General features: G+C 37.3%; 1 protein-coding gene across 9 annotated transcripts in view; it reads left to right on the top strand.

The window, feature by feature from the left end:
* The window catches only part of EXOC4 (exocyst complex component 4), a 746,744-nt gene that overhangs the window by 331,346 nt on the left and 393,881 nt on the right, over nt 1-21,517 (top strand). Inside the window, exon 11 of one of the 9 annotated variants that reach the window (XM_035698596.2) lies at nt 5,034-7,001. The exons of the other annotated variants lie outside the window; for them this stretch is intronic. Within the exon in view, the coding sequence (XP_035554489.1) occupies nt 5,034-5,229 (196 nt within the window). The 3' untranslated portion in view covers nt 5,230-7,001. Of the gene's footprint in view, nt 1-5,033; nt 7,002-21,517 lie in introns of those variants that run through there. 9 annotated transcript variants of the gene reach the window in all.

Below are 21,517 nucleotides of genomic sequence, written 5' to 3'. Positions count from 1 at the left end.
AGATGGTGAATTTTATGGTGTTGTTGACCACCAGTAAAATAGGGTACTCTTTGAACATAGATATCCAATATAATATTAATCGTATGTTTTTCTCTGTAATAAACCAGTGTATATTTTTGCTTTTTTTCATACAATGAATCAGAAACTCTTGGGTTCAGTAAAAGTTAGGTGCCTCAGATAATCACATTACACTTTCTCACATGACTTCTATAATATTTGAGGCATTTGAAATAACAGTCAAGCAAGTGCTCCTGAATTGTCCAGATAAATATTTTATATGCTTTTTCTGAAACATAGGCAGTTTAATATGGGAATTATCCTACCTTCTCATTAACAAAGACTTACTAAATTAAAATCCATTAGAACTAGTTCAATTCAGATCTCTTACTTAGGCAACCAGTTTTAAAAATTGTATTGGAACATTTCACCCAATTAGTTTTAAATGCAGAAACACAAATATGTAAATTAAATAACAACAAAAAATCCTTTCATGCAATGACAAGAGATTTTTAAAGAATTATTAATTTTTTGAAAAATCTGTTTTAGCAAACATTTGCAGGAAGTATATCATGGAATTTAAGAATCATGTAATTAAGAGAATTAGGATTATTCCTCTATAAATTCAGTTGTTTTTCTATATAAATGCATAAATTACAACATCTAGAATTTCTAGATTAAGTAACAGTGCTCATCTTTATTACACCTGACTTTGGTAATTGGTTTAGTATTCACTCTCATTTTCAATTAAATTGATTTCTGCTTAGAGTTGCTAATTGTTAGGAAAATGGGAAAATACTTTAATCATTATAGGCATCTCCTAACCTGGATTTAACGCCATAATTTACTGCTGAATTACACTATGGCATGGATAAATGTAATCCTTATGCTTACATTTGTTCCAAAGCATCAAAGAAGACCTTTGGATGTTTTTTTGGCTGTAATGTCAGTCACCACTTTACAAGAGATTTTTTCCCGTGATGCCTGGATGGCTCAGCAGTGGAGCATCTGCCTTGGCCCAGGGCGTGATCCTGGAGTTCTGGGATCGAGTCCCACATTGGGCTCCCTGCATGGAGACTGTTTCTCCCTCTGCCTATGTCTCTGTCTCTCGTGAATAAATAAATAAAATCTTAAAAAAAAAAAAAAAGATTTTTTCCCTTTAAACTTTTTTTTCTTTTTTTTTTGCCTTTTCTAAATGTGAAGTTAGGAGAATGAGGAAGAAGATAAACTATCCTTAATTTACAGTTAATAAAATGCATTATTTGCTTAAGTACGGATAGAGTTCAATGTATTGCAGTTTTTTTTTTTTAAAGATTTTATTTATTTATTCATGAGAGACAGAGAGAGAGAGAGAGGCAGAGACACAGGCAGAGGGAGAAGCAGGCTCCACTCAGGGAGCCTGACGTGGGACTGGATCAGGTCCCCAGGACCACATCCCAGGCTGCAGGCAGTGCCAAACCGCTGTGCCACCGGGGCTGCCCATATTGCAGTTCTTAACAATTATTTTTTAGCATTTATCCTACTTTACAAGAGAGTTGTTTTAAGGCTTGATAATACTATTAGTTTTACTCAACTTGGTTTGTCTCTACTTTCATTCAGAATGTTATTACTGATTAGTACAGGTGAAAGTTTTGTTGCATGATACGGTTTACATTCATTCACTGTGTAACTCTTCATGGAAATCATAAGAATATTATGTGGTCTGCAAGGTAAGTTAATTCCTTGCTAAGCAGGTGATCATTATATAGACTTTAGCCTTTGGCTCAAATTATAGCCTTGCTTCTCAAGCCCATTATGAAGTCTCAGCTGAATCTCCATAATGGGCTTAATGGAGTTTCAGATGATTAAGATATTATAGTTTTTTTTTTCTTATTCTGATTTTTACACTTCAGCATTTGGTGATTATCGGATTTATTATTTCTTCTAAAGTTTGGAAGTTTTGGTAATGAGGAGAGTCAGTGTGCGTTATCATACTAGTGCATTTCATTTTTACTCTTTAAATTTCCACATTTCTCCTGTAGTCATTCACTTATTTGTGATCAACAAATGGGTATCGGACACTTAGGATGCATGTTTTCACTTCTCTAAGTCTAGTATGGACTCTTCTTTAGAAATAATCACTCTTATTTTTATGGGATTATTTAAATACAGTATCTGTGCATATATTTTCCATCCTTTGGTATGCCACTCATTTTATTTCTGTGCTAGCTCAAAGTGAAGGTGACTTAGCATATTATTGTGTAGAAGATAGTATAATCTAGTGGGAGAGTTAGCATGGAAGAATGGAAAGATGGGGAAGTAAAGCACAGGATTTGAAATTTTAAGTGAAAATTGCAACAAATTAGGTTCAGATCCAGGTTCCTCTGTTCAGTTTTACTCACTGATTATTTACTGGACTCTGATTCTATGCCAGGTCCTGGGGAAATGAAAAAATGACATCAAATCCTTGCCTAAAGGTACTCCCTTGGTAGCTGCATAGGCAGCAAAAACAGATGCCCTCACCACTGACTGGTGAGGATGGAGCTGAGTGGGATCTTTTGCACCTAGTAGGTGGACGGCTGAGCCATCCTGCACACAGACAGTAGTGAGCAATCACATAGCCTTTCACCTAGCACTTCGCTTGCTCGTGTGCTTCTTTTCGGACACGAGGACTCATCGGTTCCCCCTCCTAATTCCCCAGACTCTAGTTCAGAAGGAGCTTACCACAAGTTGGCTTTGATCACCCATTTAAACACTGTCATTGTTTTCTTACACTATCTCACTCAGTGAATGGAGATCTTTTTCGTTAGAAGGTAGAAACCTTTTCAAGCGTGTAGGGCATTTATTTCCCTTCAGTACTTTTCCTTTATGTCTGGTGGTACTTGGATTCTTCTGTCTTCCTGAAACGCTGCAGATGGCTTGTGTATACTTCATTTATTAAAGATGTTCTTTTCATCATTTCTATTTCATTGGCAGTACATTCTTTTAGCTGAATGAAAGTTTGCCGTCCTGAAAACTCAGAACCACCCTGTTCAAGAACACTGCACAGTAGATTCCTGTTATGTTGTTTTATTTATTCTTAGCCATCATTTTTACTGCCCTCCCATAAAATCATTGTACAAGGTCCTAGATCTGGCAACCTTGCAAGTTTATTTTCATACTTTTCTCCTAAGGACTGCAGTTTCTTCAGTAAGAAATCTCACAGGGTGTCAGAGACAAGTGTATGGACTTAGTCTGTTTGCTACCTGTTAACTCTGCTGGTCCCTTGACTTGTTTATTTAATGCTTTTCCTTACTATTTTCTCTTTCTGGGTAAGAAATCAAAAAATTGTCTCAGAGAATGATGTTTTAGAAAAAGGAAGTCTCTAGTATTATCTTGCTTGCTCTAACGCTTAACCTCAAAAGATGTTGTGTAAAACTAGAGCCTTAATTTAAGGTCTTGATGGTAAGAGTTTATCTAATCAATTTTGCTACCACTGGTTCTAAATGAACAAAACATATTGAAATGAAGAGGTTTCTCCTTATATGTAGGTAGATTCTGATACTTTCACCAAAATAGATAGGCCTAGTAACTTGTTCTCCCCCTCACTGACATAGTTGCTGCCTTTTAGCTTTTTCTGGAAACAGTCAAGAGGAATGGATGGAGTCATCTAATAAATTATTTTATAGGCCTTCAATTTGAGAAACAAAATATGAGAATGGTGATATTTGAATGACAGACTTTCTTTTGTCTAGATGAGACATGCATTTGGATTTCTTTTTTTACACAAATTATTTTTAAATGGTTAAATCATGGTAAACTTTATCAACAAAATGCATTTTGTTGAGGTATCAATCACAGTTTGACAGAGTAGCAGTTTTTAGTTGTAATTAATGAGTAATGTAGCCATTTCTGGAAATCTGAAATTACCTTGTGGCTGCTATTTGTGGGATTTTGCGGGGAGGGTGGGAGAATTTATTTCTCCCTTTGTTTTTTCATTTATCACTATTACTTATTCTCTAAAAGACCCCCCACAGAGAATATATGGTTCCTTAGATTATTACTGCAGTTCCTTCAAATAGCAAAATCTGAGTGGCAACAAAAATTATTCCTTTACAAATCTAAATTCAGCATATAACTAAAGTATTTCGAAGACATTCTCAAGCTTTTTAAATCATTTATTTATTTATTTATTCATTCATTCATTCATTCATTCATTCATTCATTCCGTGCATTTGTGATTGCATCCATTCTGGGCCAATAAGGCAAATTGGTCGGGAGTGTTGCTATTGAAAACAAAGTTTATTGGGGATCCCTGGGTGGCTCTGCAGTTTAGCGCCTGCCTTCGGCCCAGGGCATGATCCTGGAGTCCTGGGATCGAGTCCCGTGTCCGGCTCCCTGTATGGAGCCTGCTTCTTCCTTTGCTTTTGTCTCTGCGTCTCTCTCTCTCTGTCTCTCATGAATAAATAAATAAATAATCTTAAAGAAAGAAAACAAAGTTTATGTATTTGACTCTGTTGCACTCAACCATCTTAAAACTGGAGGCTTTTGGTTTCAAACATAGAATCATCAAAGAGAAGTAGTGGGATTTCATGCAGCCCATCACTGAGAAACAAAAATTCCTAGTCTTTTTTTTTTTTTTTTAATTAAAGACACAGAGAGAGAGGCAGAGATATAGGCAGAGGGAGAAGCAGGCTGCATACAGGGAGCCCAATGTGGGACTTGATCCCAGGACCCCGGGATCTGAGTCAAAGGCAGACGCTCAACCACTAAGCCACCCAGAAATCCCCAAAAATCCCTAGTCTTGAGAGCTAGGAAGGCCAGGAATACAGACATCTTAATCCAAGCAAGTCTTCTCACTGTGTCCTGATGGAGCTGCTTCCTCTTCTTATAGGGACACCAGCTTTACTGGATTACGGTCCCACTTTTATGACCTCATTTAACCTTAATTAGCTGTTGCTGAAAATGTACATTAAATTTTGCAATTAGAACAAACTCGGGAAATTAATATATTAAGTGATTTATTTATTCATTCTTTTTTTTAAATTTTTTTGAAATTTTTTATTTATTTATGATAGGCACACAGTGAGAGAGAGAGAGGCAGAGACACAGGCAGAGGGAGAAGCAGGCTCCATGCACCGGGAGCCCGACGTGGGATTCGATCCCGGGTCTCCAGGATCGCGCCCTGGGCCAAAGGCAGGCGCTAAACTGCTGCGCCACCCAGGGATCCCCTATTTATTCATTCTTTTAGCACTGGAGCCAGCCATTGTTTAGATGGGAAGTGGATTTGTGTATTTCATGATATATAGAGAGAGACCACTGAATGTAGGCTGGGGGAGTGGGTATGGGTGACCACATTTTAGTTTTTGGTATTGGCCAAATCCCTGTGTGTCTTAGTTTTCCCTACCTATAAAATAATAGAATCGGTAGGTCTGGATTTTGCTTTCTGCCTTTCCAGTTTGTGATTGTATGACTGGGAAATGCTTTAGTAATATTTAAGGACTCCAAAGACCTGATATTTTAAAATGTAAAAGTCCAAATGACAGTATGTTTCTTTTGCTTATTTTGCTTCAACTAGCTTTTAAAAGACATTTGGCTCTTTAGGGTAATGATCACTTTGTATATATGAAGTACATTTCTTATGAGACAATTGAAGAACAGATGTTTGCAGTCAGGATGACTTGATGGAGGTAAGAGGCTGGAGACATAGTAGATGATGATGGTATTTAAAGTTGCAAAAATGTTACACTGATGCTTCCTCCGTTGAACACAACTCAAATATTGAATATCTGGTCTTTGAGCATTTTTCACTATTTATTATCAGCCGCACTTCATTAAAATCAGACAGCAATTAAAGGCTTTCAGAGTAGAACAGAAAATGAAATATTCATTGGTCAGTAAGGAGTAGGTTGGCATTTAGATTAGTTAGGGAGATAAAACTTATTGGCAACTTGACTATGGTGATGGTCAGAATTTCTGCAGTTGGCTGTGTGCCTTTCTTAAGGCAAACAGCAGTAGAACTGCTTAGAATAATTAGAAGTAATCGTAATATGTAATTGTGTTTGTCTCTGATTACAGAGAAGAGTAGCTTCTAAAAGTTAATCTTGTCAGATGTAGTATCTGCCATTTAGCAGCGGTATAGGGAATTGGCTAAGGGGTCGTCAGGACCTGGCTGTGAAATCACTGTAATTGTTAAGCAGGGCTTGAAGTTAGGAGGTTAGGAAGTGGTCAAAATCAAACCTCAAACAATGAAAGGCACCAAAATTGATTAGGCCATGAATGTAGTAGGTTATGTTTCTAAAAATGATAGTCCAAAGTAAATGACAAATTGTGATTAACACTTGCATTTTATATTTTTGTTTTATTAATTATTGTACTTCTCACATTGACAATACTGGTATATCAGAGGCATATCAAATTCATTGTTATAATTAAGCGTAATAAAAATCCATTTGCTCATCCATTTAATAAAATTTATTGAGCACTTACTTGGTGTCGACTCCCCTCCATCTAAGTCTTTATCTACCCTTGGGGAATTTAGTCTGGAGGAAAAAAACCAGACGGTAAAAAAGTCAACCAGTACACACAGACAACAGTAGTAGGTAGTGACAGTTTTAGGAAGAACAATGGACAAAAGTTAGGAATTTGCATAGTTGCTGGTGGAGGCAAGGCCATTATTTTAGTTACAGTGCAGTCGGTAGACCTTTCTGAGAAGATAATACTTGGTTAGAGTGGAAAACAAAGTGCTGGAGGATGCTGTGTGAATATCTGGGGACGAATGACCTGGGCAGAGGGAATGGCATATGGAAAAGAAGATGAGATGTTGCAGGATCAGTGATGGGATGGACTTGAAGGGTGTGTGTTGCTGGCGCTCAGCGCGCCATGGGGCAGATAAGCAAGAAGCTCTGTACTCAGGATAGTCAAGGTAGAGAAACTTCTCTTTTTTTTTGCCCAGATGACAAAGAGGGCATTATATTTGGATTTATAAGAAGCTTTTGGGACTAGATCTGAAACTTAAACTTCCAAAGGTTCTAAAGGCTTAGAGAGAGCCTGAAAGACTACCAGCAAAGGCCATTTTCAGAAACCATCTTACTGGATGTGGGGTACTTGGGAAGCCCTGTTTTCAAGGGTGAAGTCATTAGCACAACTCTGTTTGGTATAGTGAAAATCTCTGTCCCTCCTGACACTTGTGTCTCCTGAAATGGAAAAGAAATCTTTTTTTTTTTTTTTTTTTGGAAAAGAAATCTTTAACATGTAGTCCACTTTGATAATACTATACAGAGACACAGATCAAGTGTTAACTATGCCATAAGGTTATCAACATGTCATTATGGATTTATTCCGTGTGACGTTCTGGATAGCTGAGAGTTTCTACAGAGCAGTTGTGGTTGAACATCTAGATTGTTTCCTTCTAAAGAAGTAGTATGGTTTGGTGGGCCACTTTGCAGAAGGCCTGTGGGGTTTTTGTGATAAACTTTGCCAACAAACCTCATCTTTTTCTTACAGAAAATAACTCAGGGCGTTCAGTAAACTCCTTATGAATTTTGTACATATTAATCTAAACCTGGCCTAGCACATAAGATCTTTTCTACTTTTTGGCACTAACTGTTGCTCATAAGTGAATGAAGTTGGTAAGACCATTTTAGGTCTTCAGAACTCCAAATCTGCATTCTGTAACACCTTGATTTCTGCCCTTCATGGTCACCTCCTTTTTTTTTTTTCTCACCTCCTTTTCTAACATTACTTCCACAATGAAGGGAAGATAGCAGTTCAAATGTACCTTCTATATGAATGGTGCATACAACAAATATCTGTTTAAAGAATTAATGAGTCACTTAGAAGGATGCTTAGCAAATGTCTGCTGATTTAAATGAATGTTTTTTTTTTCTTTTCATCAGATACCAATAAAAATATAAAGGAAATTCATTTTAGTAATGATATTGAAATAGGCAGTCTTTCATACCTAGAAGTGGTATAATAGTGGGTGTGGGGGATTTTATTTTGGTTTTTGTTTATATTTTGATTTCTTTTTACTTCTGTTGTTACTAAAAAGTATTTGTTAGAGGATGAAATACAGAAATATAAAGGCGAACTTTTTATTTCCTTTCTTCTTACAGCATTGATCCTAAAGAACTACTCTTGTACCTTAGCTTCATACTTTGTTTTTAGCAGTTATTTATGGGAAACCTAGATACTTTGTCCTTTCACCTTGTCTTTCTCTTATTACTACATTGAAAGCTTATAGTTGTATGAAGTACTTTTGCTTTATCACTCTTTCATGAATCATAGAAGCCCCTTTCAAAATAATAAAACTGCTTCTAATAGAAGAAGCCTTGCTTTAAAAGCTTTTTTATTTAGCCTCTTATTTCTGCCACTTTTTTTTCCCACTTTTATTTAGAAAGTGTGCAATAGTCCCTGGATCATTCCTTGATTTTATATATATATAAATATATATATGCATATATTTATATATATAGACACACACACACACATACATACATATGTGTATATATATATGTGTGTGTGTGTGTGTGGTATGTTTTGAAAGAGAGATTTAAGCTTGATTATTTAGAGTAAGCATGAGTGTCACAAGCTGAAATAATTATTCTGTATTTCTTTTCCCAACATTTTTATTTTTGAGAAATGCTCAAAAGTAGGATACCCGTGTCAGTTTGATGTGTGTATTGATATTTGGCAGAATATTATTCTGAGTGTTCACAGGTATGTGATATTTTTATACAGATACATGTTTGTTCTTAATGAGCTAAAGCTTATATAGGCATTTTGAAAGATGCTAGTGATTAGACAGTCTAGCAAATAACATTGTGGATCATACATTATTCATGCATGGGAGGAAATGTGGCTACCCTATTGCATTTTTATGAAACATACCTTTTTTCCCCCTTGTCCTCAGAATTATGAAAAATAGTGCGATGTTTTCAGACTGTCTGACCCGTGAAGGTCTGTGAAGGACTGCATAGTGGCACATTTAGATTTCAAACCCCACATCTGGGAAACTGCTTTTGAACGTATGTGACAAATATTAAATGGTTTTAATCCTCAAATTAACTTTCAGAGATTAAAATTTATTTTTCAGAGCTTTTCTTTTTTGTATTTTCAAACTGTGTTATATATGGTATAGGGCTGAACAGTGATTGTGATTAACTGGAAATTTTGTGTTACCAACTGCATTGGAGGGATGATCAAAGCTCCAACCCAAATATCAAGCATGTTTCAATGACAACACTAAGAGAAGCAGGCATAGCAGTCCACTTAGGAGGAAATGACAGGCTGTTACCTATGAGAAAAAAGTGGCAAGTTCAGTGAAAAACAGAAGAAAAACAATATTTGACACCTCTTTTCAAATATGTAAATGTCTATCACTGAAAAGATAAAATAATTTTGTTTCTTGTTTCACAAATCTGGATTAGAACTAGTTGGTTGGTTGAATGTTAAAGAGATTCTACTCTGTGAAACGAGAATTTTCTAATGAATTAGGCAAAGGGGGAAAGCTTCCTTTTGAAGGCAGCATCCTTCTTGGAAATGCAGTTAACTACACACTGAGTTGTCGAGTCTACCCTCTTTAGATCTATGATTAAATATACTGTGATTTCTAATATACTGTGCAGCGTCAGAGCTCGGTATGAATGGGTTTCTTCCAGTCTTGCTCATTTGGGTTACTTTTTCATGCTTCAGTTTAATGCTGATGGTGGTCATTGGGTAAGCCGGTAAGCCAAAGACTTCTAATAGACTTCTGCATCTTTTTAGCTTTGACTTTCTTTTTTTCTAACACAGGGAAAGAGGGGAATTCTGTTGTGGCTTTATGTAGAGCACTTGTTAGAGGAACTCCACCCTTACTAACTAGAGAGTTCCTTCTCTCTTCAGTCCTTTTTATCTCTCTCTTTTTTTTTTTATTTGTATTTTTTTATTTGTATTTTTTTATTTTTTTCCCTGTGCCAGTAATTGTTCATGTGAATATAAGTTAACTCTTAGTGATGTGTAAGGCAAAAAGAAAGCTGGCTTTCCTCTGCTGTGAGCTAATCTGGGACTGAAACTATATTTTCAAATAAACCTAAAGTCATGTCTGCCACTGATTTTGGCCTAAATATTTGCTGATGTTTTGGATTCAGTTTTTTCCTATGAGTTAAATTGTATAATTATTAATTAACATTAGCTTATATATGAAAGACAGTAGAGAAGATTTTTTTTCCAGTGGGTAGTATTTATATAATTTGTGTACTGTGTTTTATGTATTCTGAACATGTATTTGTCTTGGACTGCAATAGCCAAAATATGCCTATTCAGCATTCATTGAAATAGCTTATGTCCAGCCACAGGCCCATTTACATCTGATTTTGAAACCTAAATTGATAATGTAATTTGGTATCAAAAATAATGTATGAATACCTACAGGAAGAACCTGGTCTCTTAAATATAACTTCTGTTCCTATAGGTGTTGGCTATACATTGTTTTTCTATATGATTTGGAAAATTTATTTTGCTGTTCCCCTTGCTTGCCACTCAGAAAACTCCCTTTCACACACACACACACACACACACACACACACACACACACACTGATTTGTTATCTTATTTCTGCTTTATTTTGCTTTGTTTTTTCTTTTCTTTTCTTTTTTTTTTTTTTTTTGTTTACTTTGTTTGAAAGGCTTCTGTATACACACCAAGGGATCTTCTTGGTCATTTTTATCTTTTTTACTTTTTAGTAATTGTCATTTGAACATTTAATCATTAATATTGCCTACTATGGTTATTTATTTATTTAATTTTTAAAAGGATTTAATTTATTCATGAGAGATGCAGAGAGAGAAGCAGAGACATAGGCAAAGGGAGAAGCAGGCTCCCTGCAGGGAGAGCCCAATGCGGTATCGATCCCAGGACCCTGGAATCACGCCCTGAGCCAAAGGCAGATGCTCAACCACTGAGCCACCCACGTGCTCCCCTACTATGGTTTTTAAAATACATAGTATCACAAGTGAAATATTTTCCATTTCATGGGGAAAAAAATCCCTTTTTTCTTCTTTTTGTAGTTAAAAACAAACAAAAAGAAACCTCAAACTACTAAGCAACAATATTATCTTGAAGCTTTGTTATTTCATAAATGAGAAAGTAAAGGTCTTTGATTCAAGCGAAAGAAGCAAGAACAGCCAGATACAAGGAATACAAGTGCAAATATCAGAAGAGAAGTTCTGGTTTTTAATGACCTTAATTTCAGTTTTTGGCAAGACCGATGGTTTTGAACTTGGAAGTGCTGGATCTTTCTATTTTGCAATGGAATAGGTACTGGAGTTTTCAGTGTCCTCAAGTAGTTTTTTACAGTTGTGGAAGAACAGTAATTATTTTGTGGTTACTATTTTTAAAATCAAGGTGCACTCTCCAAAGCCTAATCCTGTGAGCCACCACATCATGAATAGGTGAGAAAGTACCATCAGTAGAATTTCTGTCATTGTTCATAGATTGGTTTTGCCTATGCTTGAACTTCATATAAATGGAATCATACAATATGTCCTCTTTGGTGTCTGGTGGCTTTTGGGAAACATTATGTCTGTGCTAGTCACCTACACGGGTAGTAACAACCACTAGTTGGTTCTTTTATATTATCCCTTGTATCAATATACCACTGAAATCTGCTGTTGTAAGAACACAGTATTCAATCATTATTTTAGAATAAATGAAAACTCATTAGGATCTTAAATACTGCTTATAATTTAAATTTCTTCAAAACAACTTTTTAAGAACTCTTTTGATTTCCTATCTTGGGGGACCAAGGAACCTCTCAGGCAAGTAAGAGATCCTGGGGGGCTCTTCTGTGGTCCAGCCAGGCAGTGAGCCAGGGTGCCCAGAGTCAGATTATCTAGATGATGAATATAGAATGTCCTACAGCCTTGGAAGTAAAAGCTGGGGCAGCTAAAATTAATTAACTTGGTATTTCTTAGACTTTGAGATTTTCAAATCAATGAAAAAATAATTGACAACTATCATAGGTTGCCAGTTTTGTTAAAGAGAATGAATTAGAACACCAGGAAAAGTAAAACTACCTTGGGGCACCTGGATGGCTCAGTTGGCTAAACATCCAACTTTTGATCTCAGCTCAGGTCCTGATCTCAGGGTCATGAGCTACAGCCCCAAGCTGGGCTACATTCTGGGTGTGGAGTCTACCCGCCTCCCCCCCCACCCCAAAGAAAAAAGATAGTACCCTGAAATTAAGAACCATCCTTTTCAAAGAATGATAACTGGCGACTTAAATCAACCTTCTTAGGCCAACATTAATATGTAGGCTAGTGTTTAGAAATAACAAATTCAGCCAGTAGGAAGGGAGAAGTGTGATATGAAGGATTAACCAAGAACCAGTGGGATGTGGGAGTATCACAAGAAGCAGTGAGTAGTCATGGGCTAGATTGGAGGCACTAGTAATTTTAGTTAGCAGGTATTGGTTGTAAATCATGTGGTTCTGATCCATAATAAGAAGGGAGAAAAAATGTTTTGAGTAAATGAGCAGATGTATTATAGGTAAGTGGGTGGGCCAGTTTTAAAAGCACAAGATAAACTTGATGGACATTATTCTTTCAGTAAGTCTTTAGAATCTTGCATTTTCATCCTTGCAAATTAAAACATTTGTATTTTTAACTCTTTATACTATCTTCGACCTGTTGTTAAATTATATTCATTCACTGCCTTCATGTCAGCCGTGGTTATGGAATATTTATATTCTCTGTGGTCACATGTGTCATAGCCACTTTGTGTTCTGGGTTTTCCTATAACTGCAACCTTTTCTGGTGGTTACTGCAACCCCCTGTTGGCAGTAATGCCATGCAAGCCACAGACCAGCAGGGTGTTAGCACCAGCAAAGCCATCAATATCTTGTTTGCATATTTTACTTTCGCTTTTTGCAAAAATTTATGTGCAATATGGTGAAAGAAAATTTTAAGTATAGAAGTGGAGGTGCACTTGGGTGGCTCAGTGGTTGAGTGTCTGCCTCTGGCGCAGGTTGTAATGCTGGGGTCCTGGGATCAAGTCCCACACTGGGCACCCCGTGGGGAGCCTGCTCCTCCCTCTGCCTGTGTCTCTGCCTCTCTCTGTGTGTCTCTCATGAATAAATAAATAAAATCTTAAAAAAATATATAGGAGTGGAAATAAGAAAAGCAAAGAAAGTTGTATAAAAAGAGACCACTATATCCGTTCTTTGAAATGAAATTACAAATGCTGAGCAGGTTTGATAAAGGTGCAACAGTGCTCAGAAATGCAACTGAGTGAATCTCCAATTTTTTCTTATTTTGAAGCTTTCAAGAAAATTGAAATGAGGATTTCCCTGAAGGGTAAAGAGAACCAACATCTTTCATTGAAAGTTGGAAGTCCTTCTGCCTTACTTCATTACAATTTCTTTTTTTTACATGCTTTTGATTGACGTTGATTTTTCAAGATGCAACTCCTACAGTCAGTCAGTAGGAGTTGAGTGTACTTAAAAAAAAAAAAAAAAAAAAAAAAAAAAAAAAACCTCTGAATTTTGAGGAAAAATTCTTCAATTTGGCCATGTTTTTTTTTTTTGTTTTTTTTTTTATTTTTTTATTTTTTATTTTTTATTTTTTTTATTGGTGTGCAATTTACTAACATACAGAATAACACCCAGTGCCCGTCACCCATTCACTCCCACCCCCCGCCCTCCTCCCTGGCCATGTTTTTCTGTTAGTTATTTTTCATCCATTTATTCATTTTTTTAAACAAATATTCAGGTGCTTACCATGTGCCACACATTGTCCTTGTCTTTATGGAGTTTTTGTTCCTAATTAGATATTGTGGCAATATGAGAAAAAAGAAAAAAAAATCCATGACCAAAAATATCCCACTTTTCCACCAGTATTAAATTTCCTCAATTTCCCTCATGTACCTTCAGAAACTCATTTGTTGGAGAAGCACATCTCTCTGTGTGTTCTTGTTTTCAGAGGTTGTTCCTCCTCTAATCAGTCCTATTCCACTCCATCCCCTCTGCGATCTTGTTCTTTTTTGTTCAATCTGGTCTCTCCTGGATCTTCAGTCTTTTCTGATCTGTTGATTCTTTCCCTGGGACCCACAGATGTGCTCAATCTCTGCCCTTTATAAAATCCCTTTTCTTAAACTTGCATATTTGCCCTCCACCCCTCCGTCCCTACCTACCACTTCAATTCCTCTTTTCCTTCCTACTAATCTGCTGAGGTATATTCTTGCTCTTCATTTCCCTCTCCTCCCCTTCACTCTGTATCCTACTGACCAGTCAACTCTGATCTAATTGTCAAATATGAAGGGTATTTTTCATCTTAGGTTATCTAGTTCCGTCAGCCTTCTAGGCAGCTGATCATGCTTTTATATTTGGACTTTCCCCTCCCTTCTCTGTCATCACCATCTCTGGCCTCTCGTTTTCCTTGAGACCATTAATTCTCAGGCCTGTTAAGGTTCTGTTCTCTCTGCCTTCTCCCTCAATACAAGTCCTTGTCAGAGTCTTTCTTTGACTGTTTTCTGCTTACTCTGCCATTATCTCTACCCATTCAGTAGTTTCAGCTATAACTTTATATTATCTCCAAACTAGAACTCTCTCAAAAGGTCCAGGATGCAGGGTCAGTTTTAAAACTGAACTAATAGTCTCATTGCCTAAATCTTCCATTCTCAGCGTCTACTCCTCTGCACATACCTGCATCCTGGTGTCCTGCTCTGCATCTGCCTCTTCACCTCCTCTGTGCCCTGTCCTGAGAGATGATGCCACCAGCTCTCCAGTGATCCAGACCACAGAAGTTCAGGAGTCCACCTAGGAAGCCTTTATTCCCCCTGCCCCTACACATCCAGAGTCACTCTTCTCATCATTTCTACTTTGTAATTATGTCTCACATGAAAAGAGGGGCACCTGGGTGGCTCAGTCGGTTGAATGTTGGACTCTTGATTTTAGCTCAGGTCGAGATACCGGGATTTTAAGATCAAGTCCCATGTCAGGCTCCACTCTCAGCACAGAGTCTGCTTGTCCCTCTCCCTCTACTACCCACCCCCAAATAAATAATATATATATATTTTTGTACACCTGAAACTAATATAACACTGCATGGTCGCTATACTGGAATTTTCTAAAAATTACATTTCAAAAAAAAAAAAACAGCATCAGGGATAGGTAAATGGGACAGGGAGAGGTAAATGAAAGCCACAATGAAACAACACCTCACACCTGTTAGGATGGCCAAAAAAAAAAGAAAATAACAAGCAATGGTGAGGATGTGGAGAAGGTGGGCCCTGTGCATTGTCGATAAGAATGTCAAATGCTTTGGGCACCAGAATGACTCAGTTGGTTAGGCAACTAACTCTTTTTTAAATTTTTTTTTATTTTTTTAAGATTTATTTATTTACTAACTTATTTACTTATTTATTTATGATAGAGAGGCAGAGAGAGACAGAGACACAGGCAGAGGGATAAGCAGGCTCCATGCCGGGAGTGCGGCGCGGGACTTGATCCCGGGTCTCCAGGATTGTGCCCTGGGCCAAAGGCAGGCTCTAAACAGCTGAGCCACCCAGGGATCCCCTTGGCAACTGACTCTTGATTCCAGCTCAGGTTATGATCTTGGGGCCAAGAAATCAAGCCCTACATGGAGCTCAGCAGGGAGTCTGCTCCCCCTCTGTTCCTCCCTCCACTCATGCTCTAAATAAAGATATATATATATATATATATATATATATATATATATGTAATATAATATATATAATATAAATATAAATAAAAATTTAAAAATATACCCTCAGTGAAAATCTTATAATAGGAAAATAATGTCCCTATTAGGAGAAAACATCCACAATTAATAGTGATGACTTGCAAGAAGGTAGAAGATTAGGGATGAGAAGCAAATTGGATTATGTTCAAACTCAAGGTATTTACTTGGAAGTTGGAGATGGGTGTGAGGAAACAGTATTTGTGAAGGACAAGTATGGGATTCCTGGATGAAAGGTGTGAGCCAGATGTGCTAACGGCCTTTGTAGTGAAGATGAGAATTTATAGGTTAAGTCACTGAACAATTGTACAACAAAGTGAAACTTAGCATGATATTGAGTCAGATGATGCAGAATTGAGGACTGTCAGAAAATCCTCAAGATCAAATACAACTGTTGGCGAAGAAACAAAGCAAAAGGATAACAGAGGTATGTGGGTGGGAGAATGGGGTGAAGAGAAGGATTAAAAACCTGAAGAGAACAGATCACAGGGAATGTTTAGCTAAGATCTATATTCATCTATTGGGCTGTCTAGGGATATTGGTTGCATAAATTATGTTCTGTGCATATAATATTGTCCAGCCACTGCAAATTGTATAGTCGGTGTATTTTTATTAACATAGAAGGACACAGGGATCTCTGGGTGGTTCTGCGGTGTAGCACCTGCCTTCCACCCAGGGCATGATCCTGGAGTCCTGGAATTGAGTCCCATGTCGGGCTCCCTGCAGGGAGCCTGCTTCTCCCTCTGCCTGTCTCTGCCCTCCTCCCCCCATCTTTCATGAATAAATAGTAATTTAAAAAAAAAGCATAGAAAGATACGTTAAAGAGTAAAGAGCTGGTTGCAAAACAGAAGTATAGCATGACCACATTTTGATCAAAATATATACATATATATCTTTGTTTATGAGTATGCATTTACATAGAAATAAATGTGGGATTATCTTCTTTGTTATCCTTTCCTATATTTTCTGAACTTAATGGAATGACACCATATTTATTTTATAATTATAAAGGTCTAAAGGGAGAGGCCAGCATGTAAAGCCATGATCTACTAGAACATAAATAATAACTTTATTACTATGACTATGCATTTACTTGAGTTACATCAATTATATAATAGCATTAACTAGCTAACATTAAAATAGCAACTTCCAAGTACATTGTCTTATTCCGTCAGCATCACAGCCCTGAAAAATAGTTTGAAGGCTCAAACATTCAGTTCCTTCTTCGAGGCAACATGGTATTGGAGGCAGGACATACACCTATGGCTTCTGACTCTAAATCCTTGCATTCTACACAATGTTGGATTGGAACCCAGGCATGAAGAGAGCCTGCCCAAGGTTCTTCATGGGATGTACTACAAGGTGATGAGGGGGTCCAGGTCACCTTCATTTTGTGGCTCTTCCCACATCTAGGCCCTCAGATTCTTTCTGGTCAGTAAGTGGGTGAGAAAAACAGGATAGGAGAACTGTCTTTTAAAACTCATTTCCTTCATTTTCTTACATACTTCCTATAGTCTCTTTTTGCCATCCTAAGCTCTTTGAAGTTGTGCAAACCTTAATTCTCTGTCCCACCTGTCTTCCTTTGCCTATGTTTTCTCTCTACCTGGTGGCCTTTCCTTTTCCTTTACCTAGTGACTTTCTACTACTCATCCCTCAGCAGCATCTTTTTGGGATACCTGTCAGACATGTCTCTTACCCCTTCTCTGTACCCTTTCTCTTACCCCTTTCCTCTGTACCCTTGCTGATTTAAAGAGGGCTATTCTCGATTCTCATGTTTCTTCCTCATAAGATGTTAGTGATCATTTTTTGATTGGATTTGCATAGCCAGAACTTTGCTGATGTCTAGCATACACTAGGTTCTCCGTAAATGTTAGGTGAGTAAATTAATACTGTAAACTTTTTTTAGAAAAAAATATTTTATTTATTCTTGAGACACAGAGAGAGGCAGAGACACAGGCAGAGGGAGAAGCAGGCTCCACATAGGGAGCCTGATGTGGGACTGGATCCCAGGACCCCGGGACCACGATCTGAGCCAAAAGCAGACGCTCAACCACTGAACCACCTAGGTGCCCCTGTGGAGAGTTCTTATAAATGTCCAGGAGAATACTGTAAACTTTTCATGGACAGCGGTGTCTTACAGTTCTCCCCATCAGAACCGTGATAATGAGGATAGATCCCCAGTTGTTTGGTGACCATACACAATACATGGTTCTGGTTTTATGCTCCCCGTGTGCCTCAGGGTCATTGCTGCCTAAACAGATTTGTACATAGTCTTCCTTCTCGGGATTACTTTTGGTATCCCAAAGCAATAAATGATGAAGATAAATCTCCAAATATGTTTTATGGTACAGTTGCTTAAGTGGATGTGATTCTTACTAGAAAGTGGCTTATTTTGCTCTCTTGAATGCTTATGTTAGCAGATGGGCTGCCTGTGTCTGATTAAAAATGATAGTCTGTAAACCACCTTAAGGTAGACTGTTAATTTCCCATGACAGCACATGAAACCCTACCTCTCCTCTCCTCCTTGAGCCCAGACACACACACCAGAGGAACCTCCTCTGTGAGACATTTGCTTAATGTTGCCTTGTCAGAAAAGGCGCTAAAACAAGTCGCTCAGGTTTGAAGTTTGCAAACATGTTTCTACCTTTCTAAACATCACAAAGGCTGTCAAAAATCTAATTTCCCCATATTTCCTCTTCTCTCTAGAAGAAAAATCATTACAGATGTAAATGTTAGAGGAATTTTGTCATTGGCTTTAGCGCTTCTACAGAAAGCCCACTCTTGGGATACATCCACATGTGTATTTTCCTGGGAGTTGAGGGAAAAAAACATTTGTGTGCTACACATATTTCAGATATTATTTTATTTGGTGGATGATGAATAACTACAGAGCATGAAGCATGTTGCTCTTCAAAATAAAATTTGCACTTCCAGCCTAGGAGAAATTTGCATTTGGTTGTGACAAAGCCTGTGGCATGCCCTCTGCAAAGACAAGAAGGGGAAGATGGATGCATTTCTAATGCAATCAGAAATCCCCTCCTTAATTTAAATATTAGCGTACCTCAAGAAACTGGGTATTTGAATGTCCCTAAGAAAACTCAGAGTCTCTCCCAAATAGACATGATTGAATTACTGGAGGGAATGCATAAAGACAGCAGGCATGATCTTTAATGGATCCAGGCTGTCTAGACTCATTATTGCAGCAAACTCCAGGAAAATGATCACCAGAGCCTTAAGGAGCTAGGTTTCGGAGGCAGTCCTAGAGATGGCGCCTGCATTGCTCACATCCAATTTGGTACCCAAGTTTGATGCCATGCAAGTGGTGAATTTCTACAACATTAATATTGTTTCCTGTTTGTACGGAGAAACTGTAATGAGCATACACCTTGAATTCTTGTGTTTTCGATTATATACACGAGCAGAAGTAATAGTTTTGCAACATCCTGAATCCCAGGAATGTTGGGCTAATGCAGGATAGAATTGTATTAAGTGTACCTTCTGAGTCTCACTTTTACAGTCTGTTTCTATGTTGTAAAAGTCTCTGTCAACTCAAGTAAATCATAATAAAACTAAAATTTCTGAACCCTACTAGCAATATACCCAGTTATGTTTTTTTTTTTATTTATTTATTTATGATAGTCACAGAGAGAGAGAGAGAAGCAGAGACATAGGCAGAGGGAGAAGCAGGCTCCATGCACTGGGAGCCCGATGTGGGATTCGATCTTGGGTCTCCAGGATCACGCCCTGAGCCAAAGGCAGGCGCCAAACCGCTGCGCCACCCAGGGATCCCACCAGTTATGTTTTTTAATGCTTAGCATCCACTATCTAATTCAGTCTTCGCTGCAACTTTATGTGGGAGGTATTATTATTTTCCCCATCCTATAGCTGAGGAACCTCACTGAGGCATAGAGAGTTGAAGTGGATTGACTAAGACCACACTATTGTAAATGGAGGGGCTGGGATTCGAGCCCAGGCAGAAATACTCCAGAGCCTTCACTCTTACCTTCTACTTTCCATTCAAACCCTGAAAATACAAGGTTCTTTCTCAAATTCCAGGTCTCTTTCATGGTGTCTCTAACGGGGCTGTTGGAGTCAGGAATAGCATTTCAGTAGGACACTCCAAAAGCAGTTCATAAACATCATTCCTCTGCTGGATTAGAATAAATCATTTTTCTCTTTAAAAAATTTTAGATGAAAGACAATCTGACCAGTTCTGGGTCCCAGAGACATCACAGGCCAGGTCAAGATGAAAACCTCAAAGTGCTTTCTCATGGTGGTCTAACCATAATCACTGTTCTCTTCTCTTCGTCTTACTTCTAAAAGATAATTATCTAAAAATAGTTGGTCTGATTTAGAAGAAAACTTTATGAATTTAACTGGTTAATTTAGTCATACTTGTATAACGTAAGGACTTTTATTATATAAATTTACCCAAGGTAAATTTTCAAAATACATCCAAAATGTAATTTAATTTATTTAAAGGTAAATTTCTCTACACAGATAAGAAATGTCTCCATTTCAAGAAAGAGATGGCTCTTGACTTTCTAAAATAGAACACTGTGATTCTTATATTAGCTTTGGGTCTTGGTGTGATGTAAAACAAAAACTTTTAAGAATGATGTTACCTGCAGGAATGTCTTTATAAACGTCCTCTCTTGGCATTATCATCTGAAAAACTGCATTTCACTATATTTTGTGGTTTTACTTTATTTCTCAAATGACTTCTGCCATTGCGGGTCCTTTTTTTTCAATGAGATAATGTAAGTAGAATGTTTTCAAATGTTTAGTCTTTATGGCATTTATGAATTGGCCTTAAACACATATCTTCCTGTATATGATATATTCCTTGTCTTTTATTTAGACCAGAATGATATAGTAGAGGCCCCAAAAAGGAGAAGGAAAACCATTCTAACGGAACCTGGGCCATTTGTTAAACCTTAATCTTTTGTGAAGAAGAATGGACATATCTATGTATTTATTTGGGTAGACTGAGTAAATGATTAGCAGTTTGATTCAGAAGCTTCATTAATTTTTAAAATTCACTTATTTGTTCTTTTAGTGGTTATGCTTTGTAAAAACAATGTGAGACCGCTGATTAAATATTTTGTTTGAGGAGCAGTTAAAAACTGATGTTGTAGGGAAACCATGCCAGGAGCAATTTATAAAAGGAAAACAATGGACATGTTTACAGTTTGGTTTTTTTTTTAGCTCATTTCTCTTAATACCTGTGCGTTTCCATCAAGTACCTTAAATATTAGGAAGAAAGAGAAATGATTTCTTCTCTACCATGGATTACAGTGAATCTTTAGTAGACTTTTTTTTGTAGTGTGCTCTCAGCCTACAACTCATGAAGGAAAAATCATTTTAAGCTTTGAAGTTTAGGTTAGCATTTTTTGAGCTTATTATTATAAAAGAAAATCCACCCTTCCCTTTTTAAAGTACTAGCATTGCAAACCCTCCGCATAATTTCTTCCTAATGTTTGCAGAATCCCCCTGAGATTTCTTCTGGTTCCATGGAATTCCTCTTTTCCACATATTGACAAAATCATTAAACAAACCTGAAGCTTTGTGATTATTTTTCCAGCAGCACTTTCATCGCTCTTTATCATTACAGTTAGTTATGTTTCATCTAGTTCTCAATATATAAGACAGGGTTTATATCCCAGCCAACTGGAATTAATTTGATAGCTAAGCTTTTCATGAGCTGCCTCCGTACCATATTCTGCCAGACCCTGCATGTGTGAAGCATTACTACTTTTTTACCACTAAAGATTATATATAACTTTGACTTCTTCCATGCTCATTTGTGTTTCTGAAGAAGGGAA

The sequence above is a fragment of the Canis lupus genome, chromosome 14 (assembly GCF_003254725.2).
Source record: "Canis lupus dingo isolate Sandy chromosome 14, ASM325472v2, whole genome shotgun sequence".
Lineage (NCBI taxonomy): Eukaryota > Metazoa > Chordata > Mammalia > Carnivora > Canidae > Canis > Canis lupus.
This window is presented reverse-complemented; position numbering and strand designations above follow the sequence as displayed.